Raw genomic sequence first — 14802 nt, forward strand, 5'->3', positions numbered from 1 at the left:
ATGTGAGGAGAGCGTGAGAGGCAGAGATAGGAAGCCCAGAGCTACCTTTTCTGTGCTATGACGGTGCACTTTCTCAGACCTCTGGTTTGCTCCTGCTGTACCAGCAGCTCTCAGCTTGGGGAGCACTGAAAGTGAGGTTGCTCTCTGTGCTAGCAGAGATTGGTCGGTAATGTGGCAAGCATGTGTGATAAAAGGCAACCCTGTGCATCCCCCTGGCTGGCAGAATTTAATGACAGTGAGAATTAAGTCTTTTGTCAAGTAATCTTTTTTTTTTTTTTTTACCTGCCCTGATTGCTCTGTAACAGGGTTTTCTTCTTCTAGGTATCAACACCCAGCATGTGTTTGCTGTGTAGCTTTTGCTGAGGTGAAGGCAGGAGACTTGGGAGATGTAGGCAATGGACCCACTTCAGGCTTTCTAGAAAGTGTCTGGGCTGAGACAGAATTAGTCAAGGAGGTGAAAAAATAAAGAAATGAGGGTAAAAATACAGAATACAGAGGGGTTTGGAGCTGAGGAATTCCAACACTGAGATGGGAAGGAGGGGTGATGAAGAAGTTTATGTGCAATATGACAGACATTGATAGTAGCTGTGTGCAGCCAAGAGGTATGAACGTACCCCAGAGCCGGAAGAAGTGAGGGGAGAGGCTGAAAAAGAGCAGAAAAGAGCAAGGATGTGACCCCATCAGCACAATTGGCTCTGAAGCAGCATGGTGAAATGATCGCTGGAGAAGACTGAGTGGCTTTTAGTGAAAATGGAGTGAGCACAGAGGGGTGGGACTTATCCTTGTCTGAAACTACCCAGAAGCTCAGTAACATCTCTCCTGGCCTCTGGTCAGAGAGAGCAGGCCAGGATGCTCCGACAGGCGAGTTGACCACGCACAATCTTGGGATTCCTTTGGACTTCCAGCTGATATAGAGATGCTTTAACCCCCCTGTTTCCTCTGTAACAGGTGGCTGTGAAAAACAACATTGATGTCTTTTACTTCAGCTGCCTAATTCCTCTCAACGTGCTTTTCGTAGAGGATGGCAAAATGGGTGAGTGCTCTCAGGTCTGTGGCCGGCCTCCATCAGCTGGACTGTGCTCGTAGCGCCTGGCTGGGCGCAGTTGTCCCGCGGCTGAGAGTCACACGTGCTTGGCCGTGACCTTCATGGTGGTGCATCTCAGCAGTCTGAACTGATCTGGTCTGGGAGCCTGTCCCCATTGTCCTGCAACTCCGATAGTTAACAGAACCCAAGTCCTCTTCTCTGATGCTCTCTGCCAGACAAGGGATGGATTGGGTTACTTCATGGCTGATTTTTTGGGTGGTTTGGTTTTGGGGTTGTTTGGGGGGGTTTTTTGAGGGTTTGATTCATTCAAATGGGTCTAGGATTTGCCCCCATACTACTTGCCCTGTAATTTGTGTATTTGTGGTCACGTGTATTAAATTGTTGTTTGAATTGGCTGGGAAGTTGCTTGAAAAGCAGCTTTCACAAAGGTGTTCCTCAATGTGTGGCTCTCCTTCTTGCTACTCAAATCCCGCCTGTTCTTGGTTTGTAAACAGCTCATGTGGTAAAGACTGTCTCTGGTTTGGGGGTTCCAAAATCCATCAAAGCTTTGCTACTTTTACAGTGAGACTGAGGTTGTTACAGAAGCAAATCCTGGATCTGTCCACGGCAGGGCAAAATGTGACTAAAAGATCTTTTTTGTGTCTACCTTGTAATATTCTGTGGTGAATTAATACTGCGGTCCTGTGAGGATCCAGGAGTGCTGATCCTATTTCTCATTTCTAGAGCGCCAGGTCTTCCTTGCAACATGGAAGGATATTCCAAACGAGAACGAGCTTCAGTTCCAGATTAAAGACTGTCACTTGAATGCCGGTGAGTAGCTTAATCCTGCCATGCTGAGAGCACTTTCCATGTATGGTCACTAGACCTCACCTAATTGATAGCATTGTCTATGGCTAATGGATAGATGGGTGTTGCACTTATGAACGAAACAGCCTTGGATACTAGGGCTTGTTTCAGTCAAAAACTTTAGCTAGGTCCCCATCAAAGCACATCTAAAATCCCAGATCTTAGATTTTGACCTCTCTGTTTCTTCCTTTCATTCTGGACCTTGTGTTCTTGTTTTCTCGTTTATACTTTGCGTCTCTGCAAAGCTGCTCTTTTAAGTAGAGCTCCTTATGGTGCTGGGGCTGTTCAGAAATCCTGTCCTGCTACTGGGTGTTTCAGGTGAGGTGTTCCAGCCCTGACTTTAACCTACTGCATAATCCTGGGCCAGTCACTTCACCTTTCAGCATCACTTTCTTTTTGTTGTGGAAGAGTAACCCTACATACACTATAAAATGTTTTGACAGCTATGGAGGACAGGCCATGTGAGAAGAGTTTTGATCTGCTATTGTTAGCTGATGTATTGATGTGTTTTGATCGTGCTCTGTCCTGGTTTAGCAGTCTAGTTCCTTCTGTGAGCATCCTACTTGTACGTATGACCTTACTACTGCTGAAGGATGAGGGAGCGTGAAAAAGTGGAATGGGGCCAGCGTAGCAGCTTTGCTCCTGTTCAAGAGGTTCTGGAGAGGAGCCAAGTGATTCTACCAAAAGCTGCTATGTTTCACAGAGGAAAAAAGTGTCCCTATTGATTACAAACCCTGTATAACCTTTTTATTCGCTCATGTCTGCTATTACACAATGAACACCCTCTTGCTTCAATTGCAGACAGAAACCATGAGTCTCTTTGTGCTCATAATTATTTCTATTTTGGAATATAAAAGATGGAGCATGCAAGAGGGCAAAAAAATAGCAGCTGTTGGACCTTATGACTTGATTTCACTGTGGGGTTTCAGATGAGAACAACCTCTGCGCCTCCCCCAGTCCTCCCTCCGCTCCCGACTGAGCTTGGCACGGCCTCTCCCCCTGCACTGCAGTGCTGCTGCCACTCACGCCGCCTGCCCCGGCCGTGCCCGAGCCGCACCGTCCAGGGTGCTTTGTACCTCAGCTCAGGAACGCTGGTACTTCTCCTGTTTGGCACTGGGGTGTTGCGGTGCTGGCTGGGGGGGGATCTAGCTGGGAGGGAGAGAGGGGGCTGTGCGTGGCTGGGAAGATGAGCCCTGTCGATCCTGCAGCCCAGCCTATGCCCCCTTCTAGCTCTGGAAGAAAATGCTAGAAAATGTGGAGTGACAGGCAGTGCTCCCCATTCTGGGAGGGTTTGCCAGCTCAAGACCAGGCTGCTTGCCCGAGCCTGCCTGAACTGGTGATAGTCCATGGAGAACATGTTACAAGCTCGCAGGGAGAGCACGGGGATGCCAGGCAGTTTCTCTGCAGTGGTATCTGCAGCCATTGCCAGGGCTCGGACGAGAAGAGGCTTCTCTCGGTGCTTTAGCAGGAGCCCTGGAAGCAGTGCCTCTCCTGAGCGCGATCCATCACTCGGGATGCTTGGGGGCGTGCGGGATCTGCCAGCCTCTTTGCCTTACGTACGGGAGAAAGTGGGTCACGTCTCGTAAACAGATTTCAAACACTTCCATCCACTGAAGCTTCTGGTTTTGTATTTCTGCTGCCGACACATCCTCCCTCTTGTGACTACGCCGGCCGTTTCCTTCCCTCACCACCTGGGCTTCAGCACGGAGCAGGCCGATAGCTTGCAGGAGGGAAAACTGAGGAAATCTTGTGGGTTTGTCTTAGTCCCTTGTATTTTAACTACCAATGCAACCCTGACTCAGTCTGCTGCTCACCTTGATTTCCTCTAAGCAGTAACCTCCTCTAGTACAAACCATCCTAAAAGCATCAAGCCTTGCCTGTACAAGGGTCAGCCAGACCCCAAACCCTGCGGAGGGCTGCGCTTCCAGCATCCTCAGGGATGGAGACTTCTCACAGGGTGGCAAGTGGCTGGTGGTGCACAGCAGGGCAGAGTTGAAACAAGCTGGATGAGCTCTGATGACAGTGGGATCTGTCTTGCTACTGGTTTATACCAGAGTGTCTGTCCGTGCCCTGCAGTAGGGTGATAATCTTTCAAGATTCAATCTTGAACGTTTAAATCCAGTGAAAATAGCCTTGTTTTAAGACACCTCGTTTCTTCCAAGAATAACAACTCTGGGTATAAAATCTTCAGGAATTTGATCCTTGTGGAGGAAAGACTGGTTCATGTTCAAAAGACTCTTTTGTAGGAGATGCCTAACCAGAATAAAGCTCTCAACTTGGCCTGTCGGTGGTTCTGTTGTTCACTGATGCAATGCCGCGGTGTGCAGCTCTCGTATTGCTGCGTAAAATAAAGTATCCAGCGGCTGCCAGGGCAGAGCTGCCCAGAACAAAGTCTGCAGATTTCAATGACTCCCAACTAAAACGTAGGAGGTGCTGGGTCTTTGCAACCCTTCAGCACAGACAAAAAACTCCTGAGCGCCGCCAGCTCCGCAGAGGTGTGCAGCCCCCCTGTGAATCGATACCCCTCCTCTCCCATCGGCTCCGATAAGTAATTCATGCCTAGCGTGAGCCCACCCACTTGGTGGCGAGTTCCCGTGCAGGCTCTGGGATGCACCGTACCATTCATGCTTCGGTCTGACCGCTTCCAGCCCGGTGATGCGGATTTAGCCACGAGCTAAAAATACCCCTGCTCCCCCGTGACGTGCCCTAAGCACGGCACTACCAGCCGCTCGAGCAGAGCCGCCCGGCTGCAGCAGGCATCAGACAGATGGAGCAGAGCGTGCCGAGCGGCGCGCGGCTGCTGCTGGGCCGAGGGCTGGGCAGAAGCGTGGGCCCTGTACCCTCGGTGCCTGGGTTTTCTTCTCTTAGCTGCAAAGAGCCTTTGCTTTCCAGAGCGCTCAGATCTGCGCTGTTTCTGCACCGCGTGAGAAGTGGGGCCAGAGTTGGGCGCAGACATGCGGGAGGCCCTGCCGAGCAGCTGAACGGGGGATGCTGATTTTCTTCAACGGAGAAACTGAAATGTGTATATTTCTTTGTCTTTAAACCAAGGTGAAATGGGCTTGGAACAGGGATTTTTAGGGGGCTGGGATTTTATCTGTCAAGAAAGCAGCTTGTGCCTTTCTTGTACAGCCGGGGCTGGCTGGCTGTCACTGTGCAGCAGTCACCCTGCAGCACCTCTTGTGTAAACTTCAGGCGCTTCCCCGGGTTGTTTCTTTTGTTCCTTCAAAGAAAAAGGAGATAGACACAGTTCTTCAGTGGAGATGCTTCTGTGTGAGTCTCTGCTCCCAGGCCTTTGTAGGTAAAGGATCCATCCTGTGCCCACGAGGCAAGCCAGCTGGGATTGACTTGAGCTTCATGGTTTGCAACAGGGATGGCAGAAAACGCTCCTGTCCCTGGCAGCTCACCCCATAACAGGGCACAGAACAACCAGAAAATCTCGGCTGCTGCGGGTAGCCCACAGCACTGCAAGCTGAAGCCAGGGGTAAGGTGCCAGGGTGAGGAGCAGGTACCCTTTAACGGGGCAGAGCTCACCACTCTGATCCCTGTCTCCAGAATCTTTGTTTCAAAAAAATAAATTAAAAAAAACCAAACAAGAAAAAACAAAACCAGCCCAGGTCCTGGACCCTTGGAGGTATCCCCACAATTCCCAGTGACTCGGTGAGAGATGAGTGCTTCATTCTGGATAAGGGATTTGGGGCTCAGGTTCCCTGCGGTGAGACCTGGCCCTGGCCCGAGGCTGTCCTTCAGGGCTGGAGCCGTATGGCCGGGGAGGAGCGGGTCTCTCTGGAGCTGTGTCGTGGGGCCAAGGCGCGCTCAGGCTGCGCTGTGCATCTTGAATTCGTTAGCGTTGTTTCGTGCGTCTCCCTCTTAGGAAGAGGTTATGGTAGTTCCATGGAGAAAGCCATATTCAGAAATATGTAATGAAAACACAAGGTCATGGTTATACCCCAGCATTCTCATCTCTTGTCAATCCAGCACTAAATTAATTGCATTTGGGTTTTTTTTAATGAAAACGTAGGAATCTACTGCATGAAAATAGATTCCTAGACTGTTACAGCACAAATCATCTGGGTGCTGTTGGTGCAACTATACCAGCTGAGGTTTTCCCTGCAACTGAGCATGTGCTAAAGCTCACTTTGCCTTGTTTACACTGTTTTTCAACGTGCTAAGTTTGATTAAATTTCAAAGGACGGCTACGTTAAGCTAAGATATGCAAATCAGATTAGCTAAATGTTTTTCTTTCTTTTTTTAAATTCTGCTTACCCAAACCCACAGAGTGAAAGAGGACAAGCTGACTTGCACACGGAGATTGAATGCCATTGAACAGGAGGCAATTAGTGGCTGTGCTGTTCAGCAGTTCTAGAAACTTTGGGTTTGCTTGCTGATTACTGGTCCACAATTTGGTGTGAAGCAACAGCTTTAGTGTTTGGAGTTGAATATGGCTTTATTGGTATGCAGCGGTCACTTTGTTTCCCCCTGCTCCCAAGTAATTTGCTAATGCTAGAACAAAGAGAAATTGGATTTTCTTGCTGGAACAACCTGGGGGACAGTCAAACACAAGCTTCCCTGGTATGGTTTTTTCCTGTATGTGCAAATCGAGTAACCTGATCGTTTAATAAATTATAGAGCCCATGCATATTACATGTCTTGGAAATGAATGTACTGTCATAATATTGACCAAAGTGCCTCTCCACCGGATCAGAGTCTGCTGATGCGTTTGGTATTTGAATGCAGTTCTTGGTTGGATGCTCAGAACCGTTCAGGTGTTGCTAGAAATGGCATAGGGATGTTTTCAACTACCACAGCATAAAATATTAAATTTTACTTCCTGATATCCAGTGCTTGTTGCAAAATGCCACGAGGGTCCAAGTTCCAAAAAGGTGTATTGTTGATGTGCACTGAGTTGTGCACGTCCTTTGTGGAAAGTCCCCTTGTTGCCGGTTGGTTGCCTTGGCTGTTTGAGCTCGGCAGTGAAATGCTTAAGCTGTATGGGTAGAAGATTTAAGCACGTCCTTTGCTTTACCCAGAAGGAAAGTGCTGTTGGAAAGAACTGGGTTAGTTCAGTGCAAGGGAGGAGACCTTGTCCAGCTGTTCTTCCCTGCGTGCCTGTGTTTCCATGTGTGCCATTTAGTTGTTGGACTGAGATGGGGGAAAGAATTCTGTTTAAAAAGCAAAAGCAAAGGAAAACAGACAAAAACGCCAGGCCTGAAAGGTGGACTGATGTCAGAGACTTCCCTGGCCTTGGTGATGGGGACATCTTTGTGTCCTTGCATTGTGCTACAAGAGGGTTTTGAGAAAAAGCATTGAGCCAAAAGAAAAACCCCTGTGGAAGGTTGCTTGGCAAGGTCAGGTGCAGACTGTGCCATCTTGCAGAAGGGCTCGGGTGGCTCCAGACTCTTGCAGAGTCGCCAGACCCCACGGGCGCAGGGAGATGTGTGCCCAGGCAGCACGGCTCAGCCTTCCTCCGCCCGCGCTGGGCACTCCCCAGGGCTTCGGTGAGTGCTGCGCTCGGGCTTGGAGACCAGCAGCCCTGTTCGGAGCTGGGCTCAGTGCTCTGCTCCCGGCAACTATCTGCCTTTTTTTTTTATTATTTTTATTTTTTTAAAAGGCTGTGCTGTCACATGGCGTTAGTGGTCCTGCCTTCAGCCAGGCACAGCCTGGCACTGTTGCTTAGCAACTCTTCCCAATCTCCAAAATCCAAAATCCTGACACTTGGGAGCACAGGAGGGATAGGAGCCGCTACCTGAGGGGAAAGGGGGTAGGCTCTTGCCGGTCCCCGGGTCTGTGCTGAGAGAGGGGCCAGGAGGAGTCAGACCAGCCAAGCATCAGCTCTCCACCCTGCTCACGATTGCTCCGGGCATCTGGCTGAGACAGGGTGTGTTTTGGGAGGGTTTCTTCCATTATTCAGAGGGTAACTGAGGTCAGACAGGGAGGTGGGAAACAGTCTTTCCTAGGAGTTACCCTGCCTCAGTTTCCCTCCCTGTACACTCCTACAAGCACGTCCCTGTTTGGAACCCTGCCCCCCGGGCAGAGGCAGTGGCTGTTTAAATTGCGATGGTTGAAGGCTGTGGCGTAAGAGCAGCCGCTCTGCGGCCCCGTCTCGCCCACCGTGCCCCCGTGGGGCAGCTCGCCGGGCAGCGGAGCGCTCCCCTGCCCTGCCGTCACACGGCAGGATGGCATGGCAGCCCCGCAGCTGCCACAACTACAGCTTCCCGCTTGCAGCCTTGCGCCCGACCACGCTCCCCGGGGAATGCCTTTGCTCTGGCAGCATCCCCCGGCGGAGGAGGAGACTGCTGCCGGCAGGTAGGAAGATTGCTGGAGAAAGCCTGGAGCCCTTGTCAGCAGTTCCACTTCCAGGATACGTGTCCAGAGGGGCTCCAGACCAACGAGGTTTAACTCCAGCCGGTTAAAATTGGGCGAATGAAAGCTCACTTCGTACCAACGTCCCTTGCGAACAAGGGTGCGATCTCTGAGCCAGCACTTGAGTCCAAGGCCGCGCCTCTGCAAAGCCCAGAGGCTGCTCTGGCTGGCTGGGGGGGTACAAGGAGACGGGAGTTTGGGCTTCATCCCTAGTGGGTGATGTCCCTGCAGCGTGAGTCTCTCCTAGCCGCTCTCCCTGCGAGCAGGGGACTGCTCTGCGTTGCCGGTTTCCCCAATCTGGATGAGTTCGTTGTGTAGAGGAGTAGAGGTGGGAGGAGGAGACAGAGGGAATGAGGGGTTTTAAGCAAAGGATCTCATTAGTTACTTATATCTACCAGTTTCCATAGTAACTGGGGAAGAGAGGAAACCTAAATCTGTGTGCCTGGGTAGCTGGATGCCTGAACCCTCCTCGACCTGCACACAACTGCTCAGAAGCAAACTGGGGAGCAAAGGGGTTCAGCCCAGCCGTGGGCGAAGGGTCCCGGCTGCCCATGGAGCTGCTCCGCAGCTCTGGTTGTCAGCGCTGCCCTGGGGAGAGGCAGCAGGTCCAAGGCTCTGCATCAGCGTACGGATTTGTGGGGCCCTTTCTGCTTCTGCCATTCCCTGGTGCGTGAACGGACCCTGCTGTCCCCTCTCTAATCCCTGCGTGCACCAGCACGGGTTCACGTCCGTTCTCAAATCAAGCATTGATGCTGGCCGATCGTGGTGTTCATAGGTGCAGGGACGAATTAGAGCTGCACAGCCGCTTTGTGCCGCTTCTCAGCTGCTGTCCTCCTCCTTGAAATGGATCCCACGTTGCCAGTCTCTTGGCTTTCAGTCCAAATTGGTTTAAGGCCCCTTCTCTCCCTTGGTTTCTGTCAAAAGTGCCCAACATGCCCAGCATAGACAAAGTGTTCTACCCTGCCCCAGTAGAGAGCATGAACAAGTTAAATTTCTCTTGTTGAGCACCAGGAATGGGAATCTGCCAGTGATGCTTATGAGGTGTGGAGCCCTCCCCCCTGAGCCTTCCACCCAAAGAGTGAATGTGCCGCTTTTACTGGCATCCAAAGACAGGTTTGCTCTGCTCTGCGCTGTGCTGAGAAACCCCTTGGGCATCCAGAGGCCGCTGGTTTGGGTCTGTGTGTTCTGCATGTTTGCCTCTGTTCTTGTTTCTTTGAAGGGTCCCTTAGAAATAACGTGTGTCATGGTTACGTCCGTACAGATCTCCAGGTGAAATCACACTTCTGCAAGTGCTGAGGTCATGCAGTGTGTTAGAACTGTATCACAGCCCTGTGATGTCTAGAGACAGATGTCTGTGGGTTTTTACCCTTTCAAGTGATTGCTTTTTTTTAAAAAAAGCAAAAAGAAAGGATTTTGACTACTTTGTAAAACATTGTTTTGGCTGGAAGCGTCTGTGCATGAGAGGATGGGAGGCAGGAGGGAGCTGTCATGGTTGGGAGGGGACCTCAGGACCGAGCGAGCCTCAGGCAGGGGTCTTTGTTCTTCACCTTCATCTTCTGACTTTGGCTGCCTCCAGGTTAGCCTGCCTGGGGCTTGTGGCAGGTTGTAGATAGAGCAAGTCCTCTCGCCCTCGGAGCTGCAGGCTCTCGCCTTGATAAAGGCAGTAAGTCCTGAGTGACCCAGAGCAGTGAGCAGTAAGTGAAAGCCCTGCCAGGTGGGCAGGTGTTTCACAAGGGGTCACAGCCTGAGAGGAGTGAGATGGGTCAATGAAGCAAGCTGGAATTTTTTTCTCCTTGTGTCATAACTGCTCCTGTCCCCAGGGAAAACTCTGGGACAGAAGTCAGCGTTGCCTCGTGCGCTTGCATCCTGGGAACGCTCCTCTGGGCAATCCTGTCTCCACAGATGATGAGTCTGAATTAACAGATGTGTTTTTCTTCCTTCTCTCTGAAGACACTGTTTCCAGCAAGCTGCAGAACAACAATGTCTACACCATTGCAAAGAGGAATGTGGAGGGCCAGGACATGCTCTACCAGTCTCTGAAACTCACTAACGGCATCTGGATCTTGGCCGAGCTTCGCATTCAGCCGGGGAACCCAAACTACACGGTGAGGTGTCGGACCGCGGAGGGCACGTGGCGCAGGCGGGGATCCTGCCAACTCGTATCGCGTGCAGAGCGATTTCTCCCTGCTTTGCCCAACGTGCTCGTTTTGGGGGAGATCCTGTTAGTTTGACTGGGGGGGTTAGGAATGCCTGCTGAACTGTAAAAAAAAAAAAGTGAGAAACAACAGAATTACACTGCTCTGTTACCAGTGAGCTGGGATGGTGCCTGCTCAGCAATGAGCAGTTACTCGCCAAGGTTACCCAGAGATAAAGCCAAGAGACATTAGCGAGAAAGCATTGCCAGGATGCCCTTCCCCCTCTCGTACGGAGAAATTTATGCCCCGCTGCGTTCCTGCAGCGGAGACCGGCTGTCTGGATGTCAGCGGCTCTTTGGCTTGTGCTGGCAACAGCCTGTGGCTGCTGGGACGGCGCGCTCCGTCCTGCATCCTGCACTCCTGTAGCTGTTCCCTCTGACTTTGCTCTCCTTCTGAGGGCCTGTGTGTCTGAGCATCCTGGGATTAGAGGATTTATCTCCTGTTAGAAGCTGTTCCAGGAGTTTCAAGAAAAATCCATGGTCTGGGGACCCACGGGGTAAAAGCAAGCGTTGGAAGGTGATTTGAAGTGTTTGCACAAGGATTGATGCCACAAGCCTGGTCTCAGCCTGGCCCTTGCTTTAGAGAGGGGTGACAGCCAAGTTTGCGTCTGTCAGGACCGAGCAGCAAATGGTTAGAAGCCCCCAGATTCGGTGCTGTGATTTCCAGCGTGAGGGCAGGCGAGTCCCTTGTCTCAGAGTTTGGGGTAATGTCCCCTTCCTTCATGCCTGCAGAGGCACCTACGTTGGTTAAGGGATTTGGGAACCCCACAGTTTGAGTTTGCTTTCATGTACCTCCTGCTGCTCGTAGCAAGCTCTGAAAAGGCAGTTTGGGGTTGGTGACCACAAAAGCAGTACCCAGGAGAAATATTCTGGGTGTCTGTCATCAGCCCCGTCCGTGGTCAGTCCAACCCATGCCGTAGGTCAGACATTTCCAGTTGCCTTCCTTTGCACCACCACTAACCTCTCCTGTCCTCTCCACAGCTCTCCCTGAAGTGCCGAGCTCCCGAAGTGTCCCAGTACATCTACCAGGCCTACGATGCCATCTTGAAAAACTAACAGGAGATCAGCCTGTGCCTCACCCTGCAGAAGGAGGGGGGAGAAAGGGGTCCCCAGATCCTCCTTCACCACTGGTGCAGGGAAAAGCACTCTTAACTGGAAGCAGCTGTATTCATGTGTAGGATTTCAGTCAAAGGCACTGATTAAACAAGGTAGCAATTAGTATCCACATGCTAATGATGATAGGGAACAAACCCCTTTGATATTTTTAGCGTCCATGGAGTTTGTAACCACTGCTTCAACTACTCCCATGTCCCCCTCGCCCCTCACTCATTGTCCGTCCTTGTGGGCTTCTCCATTTTGTGCCAATGTTCAGTGTTTTCTAAATGGCTTTAGGCGTAGTTACGATTTTGTAAAATACTGCTCATTGAAAAAAAAAAACCAAGCAAAAACCACACATCAGCTCATTAAAACAAGGCAAACGTGTCGAAAACATAACACTGCACTTTATTTTATATTTTTGTACATTTTTTTGAGTTTTTCTATTGTAATTGGCTTAAAGGAAAGGCGATTCCAAGGAAGTGTTGGCAGCCCTGCAGGGACGTCGGGCTCTAGCAGGGTGAGCATGGCCTCGGGGAACTAGGAACAGAGCCATCAGTTCGGTCCATGGAGGCGGATGGAGCCCTAAGGAGAGGGTTTTTTATTACACTTGTGCTGGCAGACTCAGCTCTGCTTTTGATGGTGTGTTTTCACTCCAACCATCTCCCTGGCTCATTAGCTGCTGATTTGAGAAGTGAGGCTGCTTTTGCGTAGGGAGGAGCTGCAGACCTAGATTGATAATGGGACAGCGACGGATGAAATGAAGGGAACAAGCCCGCTCATGGAGCAAAAGGCTCTTGCCAGAGCTCCAGCTATGGTCTCCACATCCTCACCCAGCCCCAGCCCCTCTTCTTGTTCTTTCTACACCTGCTGTGGCCAAACTGCTTTCTCGGCCCTCGCCTGAGCTGTGCCACCTTCACCGGGGCTGCGCTCAGCTCCAGCAACCCCCCAGGCTCGCGCGGGTAAATCCAAATGGGGCAGTTGCTGCTTCCCCGCCGGGGCTGCGGTGTCGCGGGGTGCTGGGGGGAGTGGAGCGGCTCTCCCTGTTCCCATGCTGTCCCCCAAAACCCAGGCTGTGGCGTGATGGGAGATGGTTTGGGCTTTGCAGGTGTTTGCACCCTGCCTGCCTGGGGGCTTTGGTCCCGGCTGGGCTGAGAGTCAAGCAGATGGTGGAAGCGTTTCTTCCCGTTGCAGCTTGGCTCTTCATGCCCAGAGGCACACAGTAACAGGGGCCAGACAGGTTCCTGCCCTCAGCCCTGTCCTGAGCAGCTCCATGGCCTGGCCCCTTTTCCCACCTGTCCTTAGGGCCAGGACCGCTTCCCTTTCCAGTCCATGGCTGTGGACTTGCCACGTTGCAACCACTAAGTGCTGCGGCAACAGCAGTGAAAGCAAAGCCTCCTGCATGTCCTTGCTCCATCCATAGCTTGTCCTGCTTCAACCAAGCCACTACCCAGAACAGCTTCGCCCTCCCCAGCATGCTTTGACGCCATCTCTTTCCCAGCCAGCAAAGCTCTTCTGCATAGCAACCCCCATGTTGTCTTTTTAGATGCCACGTTCAGAGTCAATAAATGTTTTAACGGTGGGAGATGGTTCATCAGGGCTTTGGCACAGTCTGCAGCCAAGAAGCCAGTGCTGGGAAAAGGTCACAATGCCCTGGAAGAGACTCCAGCAGGGCTCGGGAGCTGCAGGACCCCGAGGAAGGGGGTGTCCCTGTGTAGGACCCCCTGTGCTCTGCCTGGAGGAAAGGTGGGGCAGAGCTGGAGCAGCCCAGCCCTTGAGCCCTGCCTGTGTGTGCTGGGAGGTGTTTTGCTCCAAGCCTGGTGGGTGCACTGTAAAAATCACCAACAGAGCAGTTCAGGAAGTTCCAGTGGCACCGAGTGTGCCGCTGTGTCGGGGCAGGGAGGAGAAGGTAGAGGGTGAAGAACAATCACTGAAGCCTCCTCCACGAAACAGCTGATGTGGCTTTGATTCAGGGGGAGGTTGCTGAGCACCCCCTTCTCTTGCCAATTTTTTTCCCAGCTTTTTGGGCACGTGGGTGTCTCTGCACTGCAGGGCAGAGCCTGGGCTCGGTCGGTGGCGTTTCGCCCTCCTCTCCTGCCGCGCCGCTCGTTTGAGTGTTCGCCGCGTAGTTGTGTTGCTCTTCAGGCTTTACCTGCCCTCCACCTCAATAAACTCATTCCATGGTGCGGTGGCTGCGTGTGGCTCTGTGGGGCTGGGGAGAGGCTCTGCTGGCCCTGCTTTTGTCCCTGCCCCTGGGAGCAGCCAGGGCTGAAGGCTGGATGTGGTGGGAAGGAGGCAATTTGCTCCCCGAGAGCCTTTCGTCCTCTTCACCAGCAACTTCTCTCCTGCAGAGGCCCCCCCAAAATAGAGACTTGCAGGGTGAGGAGGGGGCAAGCGTCCTTAGTCCTCTGCCTCTGGCTGCTGCTCTCTTCTCATCTCGAAGGGCAGCAGAAGAAGGGCCCTGGCTTGCAAGGGGTACTGGCGCCTCGGCCCGGCCAGCCTCTGATGGGGAGCGGAAGGTGGAGGTACCCCTTTAGCCCTCCGTGGGCCCCGGGTGGGCTGTGTGTAATGGGACCTGCTTTCCCTGTGGCCAAACGATAAAATCACATGAGTGGGTGATGCGTTGGGATTGCTCTGGGCTGGTGCTGGCATTTTCCAGAGCGCTTTGCCATCTCTGGTCCCGTCTCAGGCAGGATGGGTTGGGCTGCAGAACCTCTGTGCTGGGCTCGAGCCAAACTCAGGCAGCCCCAAACTCAGCCCTTGAAGGGGCCAGAAATGCAACAACATGAGGAGCAGGTTGGGAGGTGCTGCTCTGGAGCAGAGCAATGCTTTCCCTCACCCCTGCCCGGCCTCGGCGTAGCAGCATGTGGAGATGAGGTAACGCCCCCCTCTTAGGACCTGGGATGGCAGGTACCGTATCAGCCCGTGGTGCTCTGCTCTGGGGTGGGTTTGTGTTAGAGCGGATGTACATGTCCAGTAGCAACAGTGACAGGCTGGTGTGGGGTCACTGGTGCTGCTGTCATGTCCCTTCCTGCTACCTGGTGTGCCTGGGATGAGCTGCACGCCCAGCCGTTGGGGATGGGATGGGATGGGATGGTTGTTCCCCGCTGTGGGTCTGCTCCTGCCATGGTGCTGGGGGTGAGCCGAGGGCAACATTTGGCCCAAGAGGAACAAAAGCTGCTGCAAGATGCTCAGGGCTCTGCCATGTTGGCCACTGTCCCCTTCATGTCCCGTGGCAAAGGGAAAGGTTTCTCCCTCCCTC

General features: G+C 52.5%; 1 protein-coding gene across 3 annotated transcripts in view; it reads left to right on the top strand.

Annotated features, from left to right (window-relative positions):
* AP2B1 (adaptor related protein complex 2 subunit beta 1) overlaps window positions 1–13725 on the top strand; it is an 83135-nt gene extending 69410 nt beyond the window's left edge. For all 3 annotated transcript variants that reach the window (XM_086475446.1, XM_086475445.1, XM_086475447.1), the window contains 4 exons: window positions 949–1033; window positions 1769–1855; window positions 10202–10356; window positions 11427–13725. In XM_086475446.1, coding sequence (XP_086331572.1) covers window positions 949–1033; window positions 1769–1855; window positions 10202–10356; window positions 11427–11501 — 402 coding nt within the window. In that variant the 3' untranslated portion in view covers window positions 11502–13725. The remainder of the gene's footprint in view (window positions 1–948; window positions 1034–1768; window positions 1856–10201; window positions 10357–11426) is intronic.
* Window positions 13726–14802: the final 1077 nt, after the last annotated feature.

This window comes from Leptosomus discolor, chromosome 18 (assembly GCF_034619465.1).
Source record: "Leptosomus discolor isolate bLepDis1 chromosome 18, bLepDis1.hap2, whole genome shotgun sequence".
Lineage (NCBI taxonomy): Eukaryota > Metazoa > Chordata > Aves > Leptosomiformes > Leptosomidae > Leptosomus > Leptosomus discolor.